The sequence below is a fragment of the Medicago sativa genome, chromosome 2, assembly GCF_051527215.1.
Source record: "Medicago sativa cultivar Bolivia chromosome 2, Bolivia_mono, whole genome shotgun sequence".
In the NCBI taxonomy this organism is placed as follows: Eukaryota; Viridiplantae; Streptophyta; class Magnoliopsida; order Fabales; family Fabaceae; genus Medicago; species Medicago sativa.
The window spans coordinates 14679127-14702032 of record NC_140750.1 but is presented as its reverse complement, the minus strand read 5'-3'; the positions used below and the strand labels follow the sequence as shown (position 1 = coordinate 14702032).

Here is a 22906-nt window from a genome sequence, read left to right as displayed (position 1 = left end):
TGAAACCGATGAACCAATCCGATGATAACCACACTCCTTATTTTACTAATATTATCTTACCTCACACAAACTTATGGTTAGACTCAAAATTAAAGTCCAACATAAAATACTTTTTAATACATTTACTTTCTCTCATCATCATCTTCATCTCATCTCATCTGTCAAACTCTTTCATTTCTACTAAAAAAGAAACCCTAACGGTCAACCACACCAAACTCATTGCTCATCGCCTCCGGTCACTGCTGAGACCGTTCATCTCTTGGTTAGTTTTAAACAAACCGATCAACCGAACCAATCCAAACCGAATCAAACCGATTATTTTGGTTCGGTTTCTTTTTTGAAAAACAGTGAAAACCGAACCAATCCAAACCGATGAAGGTTTCATCGGTTCAGACATTTTTTTGACTAAAAACCAATCCAAACCGAACCGTTACACCCCTACCAGCGAGGAAAGGTTTTAGCTGTGGGTCCCAGTCCAAAACAATCTTTCCTCTCCTCTTTTTGATGGTTCCAAACTGTGGAAAGTCGATCCAACCACTCACTTTCTTTCCCTCTTTCAATCTTTCCATTGAACCAAACACTACCTACGGTTTCAACTCCTTCCACTAGTGTTACTCGGTCTCCATTCCCTAACATTAGGTCATCCCCTTCTCTTATTATATATGGCATTCTCTTACTTCCTTTACTACTTCACTCAATTTCATATAAAATAAAACTAAAGAATTAATTTATACAAATACTTTTTACATTGCCGATCAATCATAATTGATAAATAATTAGGAAAGTTTAACTCTTATTTTAAACATTTATAAAAATACATATATAACTGATTGTGATGCGTTAACATTTAACAGTGGAAAACTGTTTTTACTCTAACAATACAAAAAAAAAGTATTTTTTTTTGTAACCGGACGAAATGGTTATGCCATTAAAAACTCATACATATAAATAGTTGAGCTAGAACTCTTTACCCGGAAAATTTAACTTTATAGTAAACTCATTTTGATGCCGACATAAATACTAGTCATAAATATTAGTTAGGGTATTATAGTAAACTAATACCTATCCTGCTTAGTCTATGTTTGGTTGAGCGTTTGGAGAGCCCAAACGCAGGTTTAAACTTCCAAACGTGGGTTTGCCATTTTCCATGATGTTTGGACACACTCAAAAGCAATTCTGGAAAAGCAAGTTTACAGCCAAAATGTGGGTTAACAAGAAGCCATAAATTGTAGCTTCTGCGGCAACTCAAATCAATTTTGGAGTTTGTTTTTTGTTAAGAAATATATTTTCCCTAATTACCCTCAAGATCTAATTTTTTTTTTCAAACTTCAATATTTATTCTCTGGAACACTTTCTTCTTGTTTTTCTATAACCGGTGAAAAACAAAAGTGGAGGAGGAAGAATGAAGAAAATACCCAATTTTCATGGAAGCTTCAACGAAGAGCATGAATGAAAAATTAGAAAATTTGGGAAACTAAAAACAAAATTAGTATTACAGAGGAGAGGCGAATTGAACATCCGTGAGATAAGAGTCTGGAGCCTGGAGAACGAATTGAAACAGAATTAATCTACATGGAATTGAACAATGGAGATGCACCATTAGTATTACAGAGAGCCCGGACTAGTGCATTTTATAACCCACTACTATATTTTTTAATTTATTAGTATTAATTAAAGGGGAGTTCTAGAGAATTCTTTTTTTTTTTTTTGAAGAGTTTTAAGTTCTAGAGAATTCTTATTTGATTTTTTAAAAAATGATTTTAACTAATTGATTAATTTAATAAGATAAAAAGAGATGAACCGAGAGACAGGTACATGCGTACTGCTAAATAATGAATCAATAAAAATTCAAATATGATGATAACTTTTTTTTAAAAAGAAAATAGGAAGATAACTTGAAATAATTATCTAAAATGAGCTATTTAATTTTAAATAGAATTAAAAGGATAATTTGGTCATTACACTTTGATAATCAAGTTTGATTTAAATCATCCAAACAACATCAACTCGTAAGAATCACTTTTAAAGAAGTGTATCCAAACACAAATCAATTCACACCAAACTCACTTTTAACCAAAATCAATTCTCTCAAACTCAATTCTATCAAAATCAATTCTCTCCACCGCCATACCAAACACACACTTAATAACAAGCCTTTGAGTTCCTGAAAATTTATCAAAAATCGGTGCACATCATTAGTTCATTACACATTCACTAATCTCTACTATTTTTTTAGGGAACTAATCTCTATATTTAGAGGCTTCATCTTTACTCTTTTTTTGGTGGTGGCCGGGATTTGAATACCGGACCTTGTATATATTATGCATTGTCCATACTAACTGAGGCTTCATCTTTACTCTATCATATGTGAGAGTGACCCTCCATCACTTGAGGGGTTTTCACCGTTTTGTATGGGTTCGGGAATATTGATATCCACCACAAACCTATCCCCAAGTGTCGAAAATTACTTCATTACTCATTTATTATGCCTTTTATATAAATAGAAACACAAATCTTAAACCATTTCACTCCAAGAGTTAGAGTGTCAGTCTCACTTAAGTTCTCTCATCTCCTTCCACACCCTCGATCTCTCTCTTCTCCATCACCATAGCCATATATCACCATCATCTCTTCTCATTCGGTCTCACTCTCATAGATTTACAACGTAAATCGCTCTAGGTCTCACCATCATCTTCGGTCTCTCTGTCACCATCATCTTCGCTCTAGGTCTCCGATGAACATATCTATTGTCTTCTTCGTGGGGTGAATCAATCCTTTGCATGAGGTAGGGATGATTATCCCCTTTTTAAATCCTAGATGAAGACATAGCCGAAGTATTTCCTTGAAGCAGTTCCATACTTCATATAACGGCTCCCGATCTTTTTGTGAAAAGGTTATTGTTCCATTTCTCCGCTGAGAAATTTTGGGTGCATGGGAATATTAAGGGAGGAAAGCTTGCTTCAATTTGTTCCATGTTTCTATGAAATTGAGAGGAATAGAATGTAACCAAGACATGGCTTCACCCCTTAGTGAGAAAGAAAAAAGTCTAAGCCTCATGGAATCATTAGAAACTCCATCTATTTTTTTAGGTAAATGCGAACTTGTGCCCTTGAAGACACATGCTAAGGAACTCATTATAGAAATATACGTATTAAAAATCGTGCATTCAAATTCTTAAAAGTTAAAATGTCATGTTTTCCAATGCAAAGTTACTTTTTTTAGGTTCCTTAAAATGTGCCCTACGGACACAAGTTAAAATGACGCTTTCGAAATGCTCCTGTTCGAATTTTCAAATCCAAAGCATGCTTTTTGTTTTGGATTTTTCGAAATGCCCCGGTTTAGAATAACAGTTTTCTTCTACTTTTAGTTTTACATTTGTTGCGTTTTGCTTTACTATGGCTGAAAATTTTCAAACAATGCCTAGTTTGATATTTTAATTTTTGAAGACCTTTACTATTGGACCATTTGTTGGAAAATAAGCCTTCAGTCTTGGTTGAACAATATACATTTCTTCAGTAGAAAAACTCTCATGTCAAATATATCAAACACACACAGGTTTCACTAAAAACATGAGCATGGATGTCAATGGGTATCCATGGGTACGGGTAGTATGATATCCGTCCCCGCCCCGTTGGATAGTTATGGTACCCGTGCCCGTCCCCGTATCTGTGCGGGTATCTCTATACGAGTAATCCACGGGTATTTAGATACCCACGGATATTCGCAGGTACCCATGGATTTTTGAATTATTTTTTTTTGTACAAAAAAAATATTTTTTAATTACCTACAAACTTCAACTTTTAAAGATCCATACGTAACATATTCCATTCAAATTTCATAATTCATACCATAATCCAACAAAAATCATGATTCTTACATAATCCTAAGCAAATTCATCATACCATAATGCATATGATTTTTACATAATCCATACAAATTCTTGAAGTAAAATAAAAGGATAAAAACATCCAAAAAGCATAAAAATCTCCAAATAAAAGCTAGAAAAGACTAAAATTCAAATCAACATCCAAAAATTCATATGTATTCCAAGCTATTTTATATATACACATGGATATTTTAGTAATTTACTTAATATATTAACGGGTACGGATACCCGCGGGCATGGGTATCATCCTATGAAGCCCAGATACAAGATCCGATACGATACTGCACCGATACGGAAAAATTTCAAAAATCAAGATACGATACAACTGGGATACATTAATAAAAAAAATTATATAATTAAATGTACAATATAATTATAACCATTTTTTTAATATGCAAATATATTAACAAACAAATGAAACCAGTCATAGGCTCGTAGCACATCAACATAAATATAAATATAAATAATATTGACGATTAAGAGAGTGATGATTAGACAATTACATACACAGTATATCCCAAAAAGAGCACCATCAGTGCTATACTATATCTAAAAAAGAAGCATTATATCCAAAAAAGAACACATCAATACTCAAGAGTTAAGTTATTGTAGTTAACATTAATTGGAAAATATCGGGGAAGGTATCGGTTTGGGATAACTATCGAATACTCTCCTGATACGTATCGGGAAGTATCAGATAATTATTTTTTTAAAATAATAAAACTTAATCTTCGGATACTCTCCTGATACGTATCGAGAAGTATCGGCAGGTATCGATACATACGTAGGGGATACAGTACGTCATCCATTTTGAAGTATTAGAGATTCACAGGTATCATCAAATCCGTGTCCGTGTCCATAAAATAACGAGTAGTTAAATACCCGTTCATCATACCCGCAGGTACCTGCTTAGCTACCCGCCCTGTGTCCATGACAGATTTTATCCGCGGATACCCGGAGGCACGAATTTTTTTGCCACCCCTACATGAGCACATTAGTAGACGTTGTTCTTCAAAATAACATCTTGGATGGACAATTCTTTCTTAACAATCAGTACTCGTCTCCCCTGCATCAACAAATGTCGGACTTGTCTGCTGTTTAAAATTACCGTGAAAAATAAGAAACTAAGGAAGAGGTTTTTTTACTATACTTATATAAAAAAAAATGATATTTGAATAACTATTTTGTGATAACTTTTATGACAATTTAATTTTTTTCTCATACTCACATTGTATTTTTACTTCTCTCTATTAGTTTGATTTTTGTGTTAATACCTACATTTCTTTATATATTTTGGTTGTTCTACAAGTTATCCTAAAAAATGGTTATTCAAACAACATTTCTCTAATAAAAATCCAATGTCACCACATAAACAAACCGTAAAAAAAATCTTATTGTGTATAAAGTAAAATAAATCCATTAAGAAGTTAAACATTTTTTTTTTTTGCAATTGCTTAGAAAAGTTTTTGTGAACTTAGCACAGTCGAAGAACACTATGAACTTCCTACTTATTTATTTTAATTCTTAGCACAATCGAAGAACACTATGAACTTCCTACTTATTTATCTTAATTCTTAAAATGTGAATTTCTAGTCGGTAGACTAGTTGATCGAAGAAAAAAAAAACCACATAAGAAAAAATTTCATATAAAATAAAACTAAATATTTAATTTATATACATCATTAGTGTAAATAGTTTGAGTAAGGATCATTATGTATTTGTATTCTTACTCTCTTTCTTTCTATTGTTTTTTATTATAAAATATAGTTGTTTAAAAGTTGTCCCAAAATTATTTTACAAATATCATTTCTTAAATAGACTTTTATTATAAACATTTCTAAAGTTACACTTACACATACGTGATGCACGGATGGCGTAAAACTGTTTTTGTGCTACAGTGTAAAACTGTTTTTGTTACTCTAACCGTGCATGAAAATTTAACTTTATAACCAAATTAATACTTTGGGTTTTAATAGCAAATCTCATTTTGATGCCGACATATAAAAACACAAGTTAGGGTATTATAGTAAACTCATACCTATCCCGCTTTTTTTTTTGAGGGATCCTATCCCGCTTAATAATAAGCCTTTGAGTTTCTCAACATTTATTAAAATGGCTTAAATATGAAAATAGTCCTTGCAAAATATCTGACATTTTGATTTTAATCCTTGCAAAAATAATTTTTGGTTTTAGTCCTTGCAATATAAAAAATTTGGTTTTGGTCCTTAGTATTTTGATTTAGTCCTTGTAAAATTGATTCATATTGGATTTGGTCCTTGTAATACGTAGAATATTTGATTTTAGTCCCTCAAAATGAGGACTAAAATGAATATTATAGGGACCAATTTCAATATGAAATGATTTTACAAGGATTAAAACAAAATACCAAGGACCAAAATCAAATATTCTACATTTGCAGGGATTAAAACAAAAAATATATTTTTATAGGGACTAAAACCAAAACGCCAGATATTTGCAGGGATCATTTCCATAGTTAAGCCTATAAAAAATCGGTGCACTTTCACTTCATTACACATTCACTACACTAATCTCATACTTCACCTTTACTCTATCATACCTAACAGTGACACTTCATCACTTGTTACTTGTTTTTCTTTTCATCTTCAAACACCAACCAGCAGCAACACTAACACAAACTGTTGTTACTAAATCTCCCTCTCCCTATGTTACAACCAACATTAACTCTTGTCTTTTCCCTCTTATTCCTATGTTTGGTTTCTCTTCCTATGGCTGCAGAATCAGCCATAGGTGTAAACTGGGGCACACTATCTTCACACAGATTAAAACCCTCTACAGTGGTTAATCTTTTAAGAGATAACAAGATCTCAAAAGTGAAGCTTTTTCAAGCTGATCCTGCTATACTTAAGGCACTTATGGGTAGTGGCATTCAGGTTATGGTTGGTATACCTAATGAAATGTTGTCTCTTTTGGGTGGTTCTTCTCTTGCTGCTGATTATTGGGTTCAAAGAAATGTTTCTGCTTTTATGACTAAAGGGGGTGCTGATATCAGGTTTTGTTTTAATCTTGGCTCAGATTTAGTTTTGATCTGATTAGTTAACTTTTAAACCCTGATTTTAATGTTGATTCAGTATAATGAAGAATGTTTTATTTGTACTGTTAAATTTTTACCAAGGAGTAGTTATAGTTACTGTGTTTAAGTATCAGTTACTTACTCTATTTGTTTAATTTGTTTTAGTTTTAAATTTTTTGATAAATTGTTAATTAAGCTGATGACAGTGACTATGAGCATTGAGCAGATTTGTTTTACTCTAAAGTTGTTGATGTTAGCAGTTAGTGATTGTTTGAATATTGTGAAGAACTTAGGATGAATCATTCTGCAAAAAATATATAGTTTTGATCAAGACTTAAAAGTGTTTTGTGTTATCGTAACAGTTTTGATCTTTTGGTTCTTTTTTTTTTTTGAGGGATGATCTTTTGGTTCTTAGTTGCAAGTTTGGATTGATTATTAGTTGTGACCAATGATTCAGATAAGAATATTTGTCTTTTGTGCGATAAAAAGTTATAAACTTACCTGATAATTGTGGTAAAATTTAATATTTATTGGATTTTGATCTAGTTCTGAATTATAGCTTTCTAAAACAGAAACTATAGTAGACAGTAGCATAAGTTTTCATTATTGTTTTCTCTCCGTAATGCAGATGAATATTTTGTTCTACCAAACACCTTTTGTAGTTTATGTGATCTCGCTAGATTCTCTTAAAATGTACGGTACTTATATATTGGCTTCAGGCCTCTTACATTTTAACTTGTGTTACAGGTATATTGCTGTAGGAAATGAACCCTTCCTTACGAGTTATAATGGTCAATTTATAAACCTTGTCATACCCGCAATAACCAATATACAACAGTCTTTAGTCAAAGCAAATCTTGCTGGTTATGTAAAGATAGTTGTCCCTTGCAACGCAGATGCCTACGAATCATCGGGAGGACTTCCTTCTCAAGGGGTGTTCCGTTCTGAATTGACCCAAATCATAACTCAACTTGTTCAGTTCCTCAACTCAAATGGCTCCCAATTTGTTGTTAATATCTACCCGTTTCTTAGCCTTTATGACAATGGAGATTTCCCCGGAGACTACGCATTCTTTCAGGGAACTACTCATGCTGTAACAGATGGTTCAAATGTTTACACCAATGCATTTGATGGAAACTACGACACTTTAGTTTCAGCCCTCGGTAAACTTGGATACGGTCAGATGCCAATAGTTATTGGCGAAATTGGTTGGCCTTCAGATGGAGCCATAGGTGCAAACATCACTGCTGCTAGGGTTTTCAATCAAGGCCTTGTCTATCACATTGCAAGTAACAAAGGAACCCCCTTGAGGCCAAACGCTCCTCCTATGGACGTTTATCTTTTCGGTCTATTTGATGAAGGAGCGAAAAGCACCCTTCCAGGAAACTTTGAAAGACACTGGGGGATATTCTCGTTTGACGGGCAGGCTAAGTATTCATTAAACCTTGGACTTGGGAACAAGGAATTGAGAAATGCAAGGAATGTTGAGTATCTTCCATCTAGATGGTGTGTTGCAAACCCCTCGAGTGATCTGACTAATGTAGTAAACCATATGAAAATTGCTTGCAGTGTTGCAGATTGCACAACACTTAACTACGGAGGTTCGTGTAATGAAATTGGTGAGAAGGGTAACATATCATATGCTTTTAACAGCTACTATCAGCTAAGAATGCAAGATTCGCAAAGCTGCGAGTTTGACGGGCTTGGTATGGTTACTTTCCTAGACCCTTCAGTTGGTGATTGTCATTTTCTTGTTGGCGTTATAGATAAAGGCTTGATTAAGGATTCATCTGCATCTCAGAAAACCTATCAGTGGTTGGTTATAGTATTACTTCTAATTTTACATGGGACTTTTTTCCTTTCAATGTGATTAACAGGTTTCATTAGTGGGTTTTTCATGCTCCCCTCTTCTGAGACTGCCAGAACTAGAATAGCTGCTATACTATTTAAGCTTAGATGCATTCAAAAGATTCATGCTTTGTAGCCCAGAATATGATCATTAAGTCATTGTATCATATAAGAGAACGTATAAACACTATCGCGATGCATTGGCTATTGCACATATTTATTTCATGTTTGTTCCGGTGACATCCGTTAAATTGATTGAATGAATCAGCATATATTTATTTCATGTTATGCAGATTACATTTCTAGCAAAAGCATGGTTTTGTGGAATTCATGTCTTCTTGGAGCTCTAAGGAACTAATATTTTAAGTTAATGACTTTCACCATTGCTTCAGCAATTCAAAAATTGGTCAATACCTCTCATACATGAATTATGAAGCAGCGACACCAAACACAATATTTACACTGACAACTTGACACCTAGAATAATTTGAGAAAATTGAATGTAACCACGTGTATCAGTGTTGGACACGTCTTCAATTGTTGATGCTACTTGGTACTTAAAAGCAAAAGTAGAAAACTGGTCTATAAAAGAGCAATGGGTGCTCTTTAAAAACTCTTAAATTGATGATGGAGGAACATGCAAGTGATTTTTGAATGGAAATCTTTTGGGAATGGACATAACACAACAAAAGTTTTATTATATTAAAGTTAACAACAACAATACAAACTTTTATGTAGTAAACCTCTTTATCTAGCTTCCTGCATAATTATTTAGCAGCACAGTATTTTATATGTATGTGTTAAGAGAAACATATATAGAACTTGTAGAGGGTCTTCTTCAACCTTGTGATGCTTAGGTTAACAACATCCTTCTTCACAACATACTTTGCCACAATGGATCAATGGCTTCCATATGAACCAGCAACAGCGACAACCTTCAGAGAAATATGTAAATAACAGTTATTTTGAGCTGAATCAAATCTTGAATGCCGTAATAAATCAATGATAGAAATGAATGCAAAAACATAATTTACCTTGAGGGTAATAAACCATGTTCTTCGAAGTCGGGGTATGAGCACTTATGTTTTCTGCATTAGTAGAAACAACTGTGAATACCATCAGTAAAAGCCATGAGAAAGATATGAGCAAAGCTGATTTTGTTACCATCTTTTCAACCTTACTCATTCTCTTCACTTTGCAAACCTATTTATAACAAGTTCTCATTTGGTTAGTACTTTGAGAAACAAGTTGTTTGAGGGACAGTACAACTTGTTATCTCAGCCAGCGGTGCATTGCATGCATATCTTTTACTTGAGGCACGAGGACCTTTTTGATCATTGTCTTGTTAGACAGTGGGGTTCATCTTTTGTGATATCCAATTTTGACTATCCAGTCTCTTAATACAATTTTTTGACATTAAATAAAACCTTTCACTACTGATACATATCTTTTATTTGTTTGCTTGATTTAGTGTATAGACATAACTCATAATGTAACAGTCATGTTTGTATATTTAGATAAGATGTATGGCCACTAAATTATCATTTTAGTCATTGAAATTGTTAGAATCTGACAATTTAGTTTACAAATTTAAGGTGATATTTAATCTATCTGCATAATTTCAGAGATTAAATTAATGATTTCCTTAGTGATATCATAACAGAGTTGAAAAGTATTTCGTTCTCAATTATTTCAATGCTTTTACTCCACTAAACGTTGATTAAACAACACTAATACAAATTGTACAGTAGCTTAAAGACAATACTGATAACTTTGTCCTTTTATAAAGTGAAATCTCCACTTTAGATAAGATAATAAACTCTTTCACACCGACTTCAATATTAAAGGTTGAGCTGTGCATGGCACCACTATTCAAGATATTTTTTTGGTCAATCATCATTGCAGATGAATATGGTCATTTCCAGAGTTTAGACTTTGGACTACTCTGTCTGATTAAAATATCACTACTTTCAAGTTTCAACTGACACCATCATTCATTACAAACCCCTTATCAACAATGTTTAAGTAGCATATTTGTCCACAGAAAGAAAAAAAAAAAGTAACAGCATAATTTGGTTTAAATAGAGATAAAACATATGTACATGCCATAAAGTGAAGATCTAAACATTTGTCATAAAATAAGCCAAAATAAAAGAAGTGGGACTAGAAGTTGGCAAAGATAGGCTATAATTTGTTAGGGAGAGGTGTTTGGAGCTTGAACTTGTAAGTACTGGCTTCCCCAACAGGGAAAGATAAATCTGATAACTTTCCATGAGCTCTCTTGTTGTCATAACCAGGATAGTCATCTTTGAAGAATGGAACAGCTTGGTGTAAGAACAGTCCTCTTTTTTCTGCTTTTCTTACAAGATCCCATTTGTTGTATGGATCACCCTCTTTGTGAGTTACATGAATCTCCCCTCCCTCTTTCTTTACTAGTGCCTTTGCATTTGCCATAAACCCCTTCAACAACTTTTTGTTCAACCTGCTTGGTTGTCACAAATTCATATCTATCAGTTACCATACACTGTGTCTCAAGAATAGTTTGAAAGGAAAAAAAGAATGTTTGCACGTTTCCATAGTCCACAATGCACCAAACAAGAATACATGGATCAGTGTTGTTAAATATAAACAAATCGCTATTGTTCCGCTATACAGTATTTATGTACCAAATATTGTCAACTAGTAGCGGCTATAATGGCGCTGTAGCACTGCTGCGGCAGTGTAATTTGAACAAACCGCTTGCTATTCTCCGCTACCCACAATTAACGACATTGATGGAACACAATATTCTCATTTGTAAATTGTCATCTTAAATACATCAAAGTTGCACAACAACTTCATGGTGATCAAACACCAGTTCCAAGAACCCCTTATTGAAAGGAAACCACGAGAGCTAACTTGGCTGATACTTGCAAAGTATGAAGAAACAAAAATAGAGGATAAAATAAAATGAGTTTCCATAAAATATATTATTATCCCGAGTAAAATTTAGTCAAACCTTACTATTTCCATCCTTAAATTCTATTAGGAAGCACTAAGTATGTACAAAGTAGCTTCTGTTTCAAGTATCCTACCTACTTAATTTCTATTGCTACACTAATTTGGCTTGATTTAGGAAATAGAGGATTCAATAGTCAGAATTTACATTGGGGAAATGTTTAGTAGTTGAATGACTCAAAAATGGATTTAAATTCCAAGTCCAAGATAATAACATTTTATCTAGGATATATATAAACCAGGGTTTTAAAAAAGGTCTGCAACTACTATCTGTCTATGTTTAACATCAAGGTGTTTTATGTTTTCGCAACGCAACCACGATTAAGGTCAAATATACTTAAATCAGGATTCTAATAAAATGTATATGACCACAACTTGGACCATGACATCAAGGTTTTTGATGTCTCCGCGACTGAGATTAAGATCGCATCAACGTCATTTGTCCACAAACCTCTGTAATACCATGGATCACAATGTAACTGTGACTGTAGTTTACAACCTTGATCTTAAAATTTGGGTAATCAATGTGAGACTCTCAATAAATAGCCATTTTGGTCCCTGTATGTTTACCTCACTATCATAGTAGTCGTGACTAAGCCAAAAACACAAAATAACCCCCCAATCTGCATCCGTTAGTCATAGTATTCCCCATCATTAAATTGAGATGTTAACTGATGATTTTTCAGCTGATTTGGCAAGTGGAGAGGCAAGTGGGATTTGCTTTCATTTTCGTCGATTGACGTCTCAATTTAACTTGGGAGACTGCAATGACTAACAGACTGCAAAGTGAGTGGGGGCTTATGACTACTATGACATCGAGGTGCACATTCAAGGACCAAAATTGCTCTTTGCCCAATAAATTTTGGATAGGCTATAATAACATCTTAAAATTTTGGTTGGACTTAAGTCAACCTTAAAAAACTGGATTATAAGGCTAAAAATGTCTCCTACTTACAAATGTAACTTTAGGCATGCATCTCTACAAAAATAGTAGTAAATGAAAAGAAAAAAAAAAAGTAAAAAAGAAAGAAAGGAAACATTACTGAATCTGGCAGTAACTATTCTCAGGGTAAAGGAATCCAACATGAGGAAAATTATAAACAACACGATCAAACCTCTGAGTCTTGAGAAAGAAATGCTGACTCATCACCTTAACATCAACATCATAAAGAACAATACAACCTCTTTCTTCAAGTTCCCTTGCATTACTCATTCCATTACTATACTTCTTTTCAATTTTCTCTGCAAAAACAAAAATAAATAAATAAATAAATAAAATAAACAAAAATGAAAAATGGACATGCTAAAAAAGGTTAAAAGTTTTGATTTTTTGCATTACCCTGAGAATCAAGGGAAGTGGCTATAAGGTTATGAGCAGAACCAAAAGCCCTAGCTAAACAAAGAGAGAAAGAAAAATCACCCTCTCCAACAAAGAGAATTTTGTGTTTTGATGAGTAGTGTTTTTTCCATTTTGCTGTGTTCGATGATGATTCTTCTTCTTTTTCTGACTCTGATTCTTGTTCTTCATCATCAGTGTCAGTGACAGTGTTAAGTTGAGGATGATCATGTTGTTTTTGTGTTGGACTCATTTTGATTTTGATCAATTGATATTCAATCATGCATAGATTATGGTAAATGATTCTCACTACCGACCCTAATGACCAATCAATAATTTATGAAAGAAACAAAGTTGAAAACTTTAGTATATGGTCTCTCTCTCTCTCTCTCTCTCTCTCTCTCTCTCACACACACACACACACGCGCGTAATAGTAATAGTGTACCTTTGCTTTGATTAGTTTTTTTTGGTTACCAAAGGGAGGTTACCAATACCATCAGGATATTGCAGCAGTTATAAAGAATTTGGATCATTTTTTGATTTGTACGTTGCGCAGGGGTCGGTCATACTATCGTTACAATTTTATCGGATGTCTCCGAAGGGATGCACCTTTGATTTGTTAAAAAGAGAGGATTGAATTAGACAATTTTGTATTTTGTTTGATTTAGGAAGTGATTAGATTGGATAAAAATTGTAGCATGGGACATATAAAAAACAAGAATTATGTCTCTTACTAAACTATGAAACAATTTTTTGTTCAAAGCATAAATTATAAAAATAACAAAATACCATTTTTGATTTTCCAACATAAAAAATATTCTCTCTAGTACAATTATATCTTATCTTTGCAAATCAAAGCACATGTCTACAAAGCACATGTCTACTGATCAAAAGTAAGAAGAGTTAGATTTCTATTTGAAAAAAAATATTAATCTGAAGTGATACTTTACTAGTCATAAGCCTTGTTAGGATTTGAACTCAGATTATCTGAAATAACTTGCATTTAACTGAAATTTATTTATTAACCATTTGATTTCAATTACTTAATTGTGTGATTTATGCAATAATAGGTAACAATCAAAGCTATGATAAGGAAACTAGACGTCAAAACACTAGCTGTACACGAGGTGAGGCACTCAACCGTAGCGATCATGGCGTTGCCAACAAAAGGTTTGCCTTCAAAGTAAATTTTACAAAAACGGGAGGGATCTTCCGATAAATATGAGGGCACACAATTTTTTGGTTGCATACCTTATACCTGACAACTAAAACCTTTTTTTTATTCAAATGATATATTTACTAATTGGTTGGAACAATTTTTCTGTCGTTTGATTTTTAGAAAAATCTTGACTCAGTCTTTAGGTTCAGGTAAAGGATAAATATTAGTCGATTCCAACACATTTGAAACCCACCACAAACATCAAAGAATATAGCTCCACTCATGCAAAAGTAAATGCACAAAGGTGGCCATAAGACATGGTCATGCAATTTTGTTTTTAACAAGACCCCACCTATTTGTGGTGTTTCTTCTTTATGTTTATACCTCCTTCACATGACAAGCTTAAGGATATTGCACAGGAGAAACACAATTTCCAAAAATTGGCAAAACACTGTTTAAAGCCTTGATGTTACTTTACCTCTTAACCAACCCTGTTATCTAAAGAAACTGAGAAAACCCATTCTCTTCCATGACATAACGATGGGATTTTTCTGGTTTTAAGAAAAATAAAGTGACGAGACAGATTTCAACTGCAAAATGGATGATATATCATCCCTTACAGGCACCAAGTTTCACCTTTGTTGTCATATATAAGATTCATTAGACATCCACGTTAGAGCAATGTACATCCTAATAGCACAAGACTAACAAAATAAAACCGCCAATATAAAATTCAGACTAAAGTTTTGCATTATATTGTCTCAATGCGTTTTGAATGTGCTACATTTGCCAGAGCGATTACTTCTAGCTCTCCTAAACGGTAAAACTGCACACAAATACATAAAAAAGCCAATCAGACAGTATTGAAGGTGTAAAGGAAAGGCAATAAGTCAAAGCATAAACAACAGAAAACTCACCAGTGAACCTTTCCATTGTATGGTTTTAGTTACATTAGCTGTTTAAACTTGGCAAGCTCGCTCAATGCTTCTTCAACAGGTTGGCTGTTAATGCCTCTCTTACTCTGAAATAGATACATACTATGAGATGGTAACATCCTATTGGCATATTGTTTTATTTTTTATTAGGTTATTTTCTTGACAAGAGGGACTCCAAAAACCAATGAAGAAATTAGAGCAAACAGAATTATTTTATCATGAGGACATTACAACAAACACCAATCCAGCTATGAATGTTATTAGTTTCTTTTTATATTGGATCTCACTCATCCTTACAAAACTGAATTGTAAGGTGATGGATATCTACCACTTATACACACATTTTCAGGACATATCTCATTAAATGTGAAACTCCTAATATCCCCTCACGCCCAGGGCCAACAAATGTGGGATAGGCTCTATCATCTTAAAATTTGGGTTGGACATAACTCAATCCTACAACCGCCTTGTAAGGTAAGGGATACCTCCCACTTATAAAGACATTTTCAGGTCAAATCTCATTGAATGTGAGACTCTTAACAGACGTAATACGCAACAAACTATTTGGAGAAATTGTAATTTATTTGTCAATGGTGAAACAACTTTGTGTGTGTGTGTGTGTGTGTGTGTGTGTGTGTTGTTGTGTGTTGTGTGTGTGTGTGTGTAAAAGAACCACAAAATGCTCTATGTCACACCTTTAATGATGGGAGGAGAGCAAAAACTTCATCAGCAGTTTCTGGGCATACATTAGCAATCACACATATCTGCAGAGGATAATGATATCAAGAAAGCTACATAATACGTTAAAAAAAAGGAAGTTAGTAGTTGGAATAAGACCGATACCTCGCTCTCGGTGAGATCATGATTCATTAGAGGCCTAATATTTGAGTCAAGGGATCATCTTTATAGGGATTAAGAGAGAAGAGTAATATATTACATACCAATATTGTCATTTATCCATAGCACACAGATGTATAAAGTATAAACACACAGCAAACTGAAAAATTAAGGATACTCAAGAGCGTGTCTAACAGACTCGGGATTTGAATACTTGCTGCTGCTGCTGCTTTTGGCATAGTGCAGCCCCTTGTCAAATGATCTACAGCAGAAAATAAAGAAGAAAGTTAGGATCAGTGAAATAGATCTTCCTACTTTAATATCAAACCTTAAAAATCCCATGCATTATTTTCAATAGAGAAGAATCTCAGTGTCTCCCTTACGCGGGCATTTTGATAGATGGATCTCTTGATAACGCAACCATTTGATCTTGAATTCCTTGTAACATAGATGCAGCTTCGCAGTCCATCAAGCATTTGAAGTTTTCTGGTAGTTCTGCATAAGTCCACCCAAAGAGATAACATTACTGATAGTGATATCAATAAGAGATAACTTCAGGTTTCAGGTAATGCAACCTAAATGGCTAAATCACAACATGAGTCGTCCACATAGAGGAACAAATTAATAATATACTCCCTCCATCCTGTACTGTATGACGTTTTAGCAAATACATTTTGATTGTCGTTTTACATCTCCAATGAGGCGGTAAATAATTTTGTTCACATACCCTTATCGAATGTTATTGTGGTTTTTGATCAATAAATGATAAAATACCTACTTAAAAAGAGAGATAAAGTGCACAATTGTATATCAATTGCTTTTCATAAGAGGTGTGCCACAACCTTAAACGTCAGACAATATGGGCGGAGGGAGTATGGTTTACATAAATTCAAAGGAAAAGAAAATTATAAAGAGATAACATATGCAAGCACCAACCTTGATCAACTCTATGTTCAAATTGATGTGGGTCTTTTGCAGCAGAACTCTTTCCACCATTTGCAACCTTGTCCCCTTGAAAATTGAAGGAAAAAAAGTTCAGGAAAAAAATAATGACTCAGAAAGCAGAAGAACAATGATCAATCAATAGAAAGACTAGTGAATGTGTCACAGTACGAAGTCACCAAAGCGATTGAGCCAACAATAACTTTGGCAATGACAGTCTTACCTTTGCCACCAGAAGTTGGACCGTTTGATCTGGATTCAAATAGACCTATATACAACCAAGCAATAATTTCAGGAAGGGATTGCACAACTAGTTGTAAACATGATCAGTAGCTCAAAATCTTTAGTTTAAGCAGCTTGCATACTCCACTGAGCAGAAGTACAAAGATAATAGAATTATAATGCTAACCTTCGGAAAACTGAACTTTCCTTGCCTTTGCTGATTTTGTTGCACTATCATCTTTCCCCTTCAGCCCTCCTACCATTATAAAAACAATCAAGTGTTCAAATCACCAAATGGTCCAAAACATTGGCACCCCAATGTGCTACTGATTGATGGAACCAGGATGAACACAACCCACATATAAGTTAGATAGGATCAGCTTCGCAAGTGCAAGTTCTAACTTTAGAGTGTAAAATGAGTAATAACAACACTTTAGATTCATTCCCTTTTACCCCATAAACACTAATTCTCAGACCTTGATCACAGCACATTGTCGGCAAGGTACCCCTTACATATCTCAGCGAGAACAACGGCTATTGTATATGCATCATACATGCATAACTAAACACGGGTGTGATAAACAACAATTTCTCACTTTACTAACTACTCACTTTAGTGAAGCACAATTCGTAATAAATTGTTAATACATAAGCTCACTTAAGTAATTAAAGCGAAGGGGAAAAACTAAGCTGTAGGCACCAAGCAACATATGAAAATCAAAGGATAATAAATCAAAGACATAAAAAGGACTCGTAAACTATGTAGAACCAACATTTCAGATCAAAGTCATGTCTGGTGTTTGACACCAGGCCGGCTAATGAGCTGTGTAAACAGACCGACAATATAAAGCCTCAATTGAGGGCCCAAATTTCAAGTTTTTGTCTTTTTGATGCTTCATTTGATAAAATTATAATATTTTGAAATAATTTCTAGGGTCCAACAACACTTAGTTTTTACTAGGGCTCAGTTTTTAAGATTAGATCATAGTCTCCAAAGTGTTTGACACCAACACATATTACATTCAATAACTTCACTTTCATTTAATTAAACTATCCATAGTGTCTATGTACAAGTATCCGTGTCGTGTCCGGTGTCAGAGCTTCATAGATTAAAAACATTTTTTATAAAGAAATTAGACAAACCCAGAATTTCCCAACATCATAAGTAAACTAAATGATGAAACCCAACAGAACAATCTAACAAAAAATATCAACCCTAATAATTTTTTTTTTACCCAAAACAGAAAAAAGTGAAAAAAAATTGAAACTTTTGATGAAGGGTAAAGAATGTCCAAAAATTACCACCTTTACTCAACAGAGAACCACCCTTTCCTCCTTTGTCAGACATTGTCAAAACTTCCTCTTTAGGTCTGCAAAATTTCAAACAGACAACAATGCAGTTAAAAACAAACAACCTAAATGATCAAAAGGACAAGTATTGTTCAAGGGTTTCACTACTTCAAATTCAGATTTTTTTTACGTTTTTTGCAAAAAGAAACGATTTTGATGAGACATGCATGGAATTAAGGAAGAACAGGAAGATGGGTTACTCACCAAAAGGAAGTCAAGGTTGTTCAGTGAGCGCAGGCGCAGAGAGAACAGAAGAAAACAACAGTGCTAGTGAGATGAATGAAAATGGCATATGAAATGAAATAACATAGGAATTTACTTCTAAGACTAAGGCCATGTTCGTCTTTTCCTTTTTAGTTCATAAAATAATTTGTTTTTGTTTTTTTAACTTGTAGTTGCTACAGTATTTAATTGTATTTTTTATTTTTTTTCCTAAAAAAGTTTAGATCAACCCAAAAATAGTTGTTTCTTAAAAAAAAACGGTGAATGTCATTTTGGTCATTGGATGTGGACCTTGGTGTCATATTGGTCCCAACTCAAACAAATACACAAAATAATCCTTTAATCTTTTGTTAATCAAATTAATCTAAAAGTTAACTTAATGTTAACTCTGTTGATGTGTGATGCTGACTAAGATATTTTATTGATTTGTTGAATTTTTTTATTTATGTCAGCTTGGCTTTTATTTTATTTTAAAATATTTTTAAAAACATAATAAAACACAAAAATTAAAAATTAAAAACAATTTCATCATGTTCTTTCTTCTTCTTCCTTTTTAATCTCTCCAAACCTAGAAACCAACTTTGACTACTAAAAAAAAAGTCATAGTCTATTCCGTCCCCAAACTTCTTTCCTAAACAACTCGATCGTCTAAAGAAAAAACATAAACACTGAAACACATGCATACACATTATATTTGTAGATGACTAATTCATCGACTATTTTATATCGTCAAACAAAAATACAACAAATATCAAGACACGTGTATTTCAAATGCTCAAGTACATTATATAATAAGCCCACCCTGCAAAAACAGAGTATTCAACTCTATTTTCATTAAGCAACTTAGAAACAATTATGTAGCTTCCATGAAGTGGTTTGTGTCAATTAATTGGGTAAATATTATAAGAGCGGATCCTATTACCTTTCTTCATTGGTTAGCACCAATAAAGCATGGACACGTTGACACCGATAAAATTATAAAAAAAATGATAGAATTCAATGTAATCACATGGATCGGTGTCGTTGCAATAGAGGTTAGCACAGACTTCAATAGCAGGTTGAGAAGCAAATTCAAATTAAAAAAAAAATATATAGTTCAGTAACAAATTTAACAACATATATCAAGATTCCCCCAAATCACTAATCTTTTTTTTAACAACAAAATTTATTAATCAACCTCCTTGTAACGGAAGTGATGAAAACCGAATACAAATAGTTTACACCCAGATAGTTCACACCCAAATACATGTCAGGCTAACAAAACACAAACCACAACCTACACCCCAATTGGAACAACAAAAACCCGCAAAACCCACAACATATTTAAACAACAAACGTGAATCTAGGTTCTAGGTAGTTGAGCACACTAAAAACCCCAATAAATAAAACAAAATAAACTCCAATAGTTGAGCATATTATAATAGAGAGAGTGAATGGTAATACCTTGAAGAGCTTGAGAAATTTAAAAAACTGAGAATCTAAAGTGAATGTTGTCTTTCTAGTCAATAATGGATTTGTGAGGGAGCTCTCTGAGAAGAAGCAGATCTCTGCCAACTTGGTGAAGAGAAGAGATTGAGAAATTGATTGAAAAACTATGGAAGTAGCAGCACACGATTGTGAAATTGGAAACAACCGTGAAATTGATTGTGAAATTGATTTTAGGGTTATGAAAGAGATTGGAGAGAAAGAGAGCAGCACACGGGGAAAATTTTATGTCATAGGCGGGATATGAAAACAATTTTCCAATTAAAAATAAAGAAAAACCTTTAAATATTGGTCGTACGAAATCTGTCTCAATATTTCACACGGTTTTGGGACGGATTTGTTTTCTTAGTGAAATTTGTGGGAAAGTATCTTGATTGAAAAGGTCCGAAAATTCCGTTCGAAAACACTGTTTTTTTTTTATAGTATTGTTCATCCCATCTCTTTCAAACTCACGCGACTCAATTTGTGTTGTTTGTTTGTGTGGTTCTGGTGTAGGCATTTTGGAATGTTTTTGTTTTTGATGTAAGGGTTTTTAACTAATTTTCTCTCTTAATTGGAGTTGTTTCTCTCTTAATTGCTCGAAGAAACCATATGCTCGATGAGCTGATTCAAAAGAAATTTGGGATTGATATGAATTTCATATTTGGATTCCTCCAAACCCCATGTAAACAAAAAAAAAATCAAAAATTTCTTCTTTTTAAATAACACCAAATCTGAACCGAAGATGAGTATGAAGGGAGATTAATGATGAAGGAAGATGGAAAAGGATGGGGAAGAGATAACATGATGAATTTGTTTTGTTGTTGATGCACTAGATTAACCCAAATAATTTATTCATGTTTTAAGAGTACGAAAAACCAAAACTCAAACTCAAAACCCATAATATTTTATTTTAAGCTATAAAAGGGCTGTAATGCCAGTTTTGGATCTGATTTCATGTTAAGTCTTTCTGTTTTAGTTGATGATATTTGTGCCTTTCCCCAAATTTGTGTTTGAGTTTTGAGTTTGAAGGTTTAAATGTGATTTACTTTCATTTTCGTCCACGGATACACATCACCATGTTAATTGGTCTTTCTACTTGCCACATCAGCTGACAAATCATCAATTAACTTCTTTATTTACCGTTGATGACTAATATGACTAACAAAATGCAAAGTAAAGGATTATTTTGTATTTTGAGTTGAGTTAGAGACTATATGACAACGAGATACACATCCGAAAACCAAAATGACCATTTGCCCCCTGAAAAATTGGGTCATATGACATCCCTAAAAAAAAATTGGGTCTAGTGGTGGGAATAGGCCAGGCCGTTCGTCAGGGGCCTATGGCTCGGCCTACTAAAAGCTCGGCTCGGCCTAACTCGTTTAATAAATGGGTCTAGCTTGAGCTTTTTTAAAAGCCTATTAATTTAATTAGGCCAGGCTTAGGCTTAAAAAAAACCTATCAAGCCTATCAGGCCGGCTCGTATACGAGTATATTACATTTTTTTTCATATTTATTATTTATATTTATATATATAAAAAAGAATTACTACTGATCCTTCAAATTCTCATACCACAATTATTATTATTATTTTAGTTTTTTTTTTGTATGGCTTGCTACTGATATATTTATATATATTTGTGTGAACTGTTAAGGCTTGCTACTGTTATGCCTAATGTCAAGTATGGTTATTAGATTAAGTTTGAAATCCTTGTTGTTATCAGACATGATTATTCTTGAGTTTCTATCCATCTATAAATTTTATAATTGTGTTTCATTAGTTTAATCTGTATCTAATTAATATTTATCTATATATTAAGTACGTTGCACAAATTGAAAGGAAAAACAAATTTGATGAACAGACTCTGTTTGAAATTTGTAACATAAACTAGGCTTTTAGACAGGCTAATAGGCCAGGTCAGGCTTTTAAAAAGGTCAGGCCAGGCTTAAAATAAAGCCTTTGACAGGTAAAAGGCCAAGGCGTAGGCCTTAGTTTTTTCAACTAGGCCTAGCCTATTTAAGCAAAGCCCGGCTCGGCCCGGCTCATTCCCACCACTAATTGGGTCATACGGAACACATCAAAATTCAGGACGTTGAGAGACGTACTTATAAATAATTCATTAATGATGTTTTTAGATCCACGACAGAAGTTAAACTCATGTTATTATGAAGTATGAGTCAACTATTTATCAACTGAACTAAACAATTTTTTTTTGCCAAGTAGCAACTTTTATATTTATAATCGAAGGTGAGAAAAACGCAAGAAGGGGGGTTGAATTGTGTTAGCTTTTTCTTCTATTTAAACTAAGTCCAGAGTCTGATAGAGTTCAGAGTCTGGAACAATGTTCAGAGTCTAATGTAGCGGATAAAGTAAAGATAGAGAGAGAGAGAGGGAGAAGAGAAAGACACAAAACAATTATCCTGATTTCTTCCACAATCTTGAAGTAGTCCAATCTCCCTTGCACTTCCACGAGATTTTCACTATAATCCAATCTGATTACAAATTCTCAAGTCCACAAGCAATAGACTTCAAATACTCAAGCACACAAGCAAGAGATTTCGTATGCTCAAGCACAAAAGCAAGAGACTTCTAAACAAACAAATTACAAAGAATTAAGTTTGGTTTGAACATTTGATATACAATCAGTGGTG

General features: G+C 33.6%; 3 protein-coding genes and 1 long non-coding RNA gene across 5 annotated transcripts; 1 reads left to right on the top strand and 3 right to left on the bottom strand.

The window, feature by feature from the left end:
• Positions 1-6417: 6417 nt before the first annotated feature.
• LOC146944835 (glucan endo-1,3-beta-glucosidase 5-like) lies at positions 6418-9069 on the top strand. The gene is made up of 2 exons (XM_085743181.1): positions 6418-6917; positions 7686-9069. Exons 1-2 carry the CDS (start codon positions 6571-6573, stop codon positions 8806-8808), a joined length of 1470 nt encoding a protein of 489 aa, XP_085599307.1. The 5' UTR covers positions 6418-6570; the 3' UTR covers positions 8809-9069.
• Positions 9070-9464: 395 nt separating this feature from the next.
• LOC146944834 (uncharacterized) lies at positions 9465-9969 on the bottom strand. Its single transcript, XR_015026104.1, has 2 exons — positions 9821-9969; positions 9465-9721 (listed from the first exon to the last, which is right to left on the bottom strand). It is a non-coding gene; the product is annotated as an uncharacterized LOC146944834 (long non-coding RNA).
• Positions 9970-10736: 767 nt separating this feature from the next.
• Positions 10737-13460, bottom strand: LOC146944833 (uncharacterized protein At4g26485-like). 2 transcript variants are annotated; one of them, XM_085743182.1, is made up of 3 exons: positions 13123-13460; positions 12827-13025; positions 10737-11268 (listed from the first exon to the last, which is right to left on the bottom strand). In XM_085743182.1, exons 1-3 carry the CDS (start codon positions 13400-13402, stop codon positions 10971-10973), a joined length of 777 nt encoding a protein of 258 aa, XP_085599308.1. In that variant the 5' UTR covers positions 13403-13460; the 3' UTR covers positions 10737-10970. The 2 variants fall into 2 exon arrangements, with proteins under 2 accessions (XP_085599308.1, XP_085599309.1); XM_085743183.1 differs by having other exon boundaries at positions 13204-13460.
• A 1403-nt stretch (positions 13461-14863) lies between these two features.
• LOC146944832 (DNA-directed RNA polymerases IV and V subunit 4-like) lies at positions 14864-18857 on the bottom strand. Its single transcript, XM_085743180.1, has 11 exons — positions 18770-18857; positions 18521-18585; positions 17403-17471; positions 17217-17261; positions 16988-17062; positions 16435-16546; positions 16230-16313; positions 16058-16091; positions 15910-15978; positions 15197-15300; positions 14864-15105 (listed from the first exon to the last, which is right to left on the bottom strand). Exons 2-10 carry the CDS (start codon positions 18561-18563, stop codon positions 15226-15228), a joined length of 606 nt encoding a protein of 201 aa, XP_085599306.1. The 5' UTR covers positions 18564-18585; positions 18770-18857; the 3' UTR covers positions 14864-15105; positions 15197-15225.
• Between the last annotated feature and the right edge of the window lie 4049 nt (positions 18858-22906).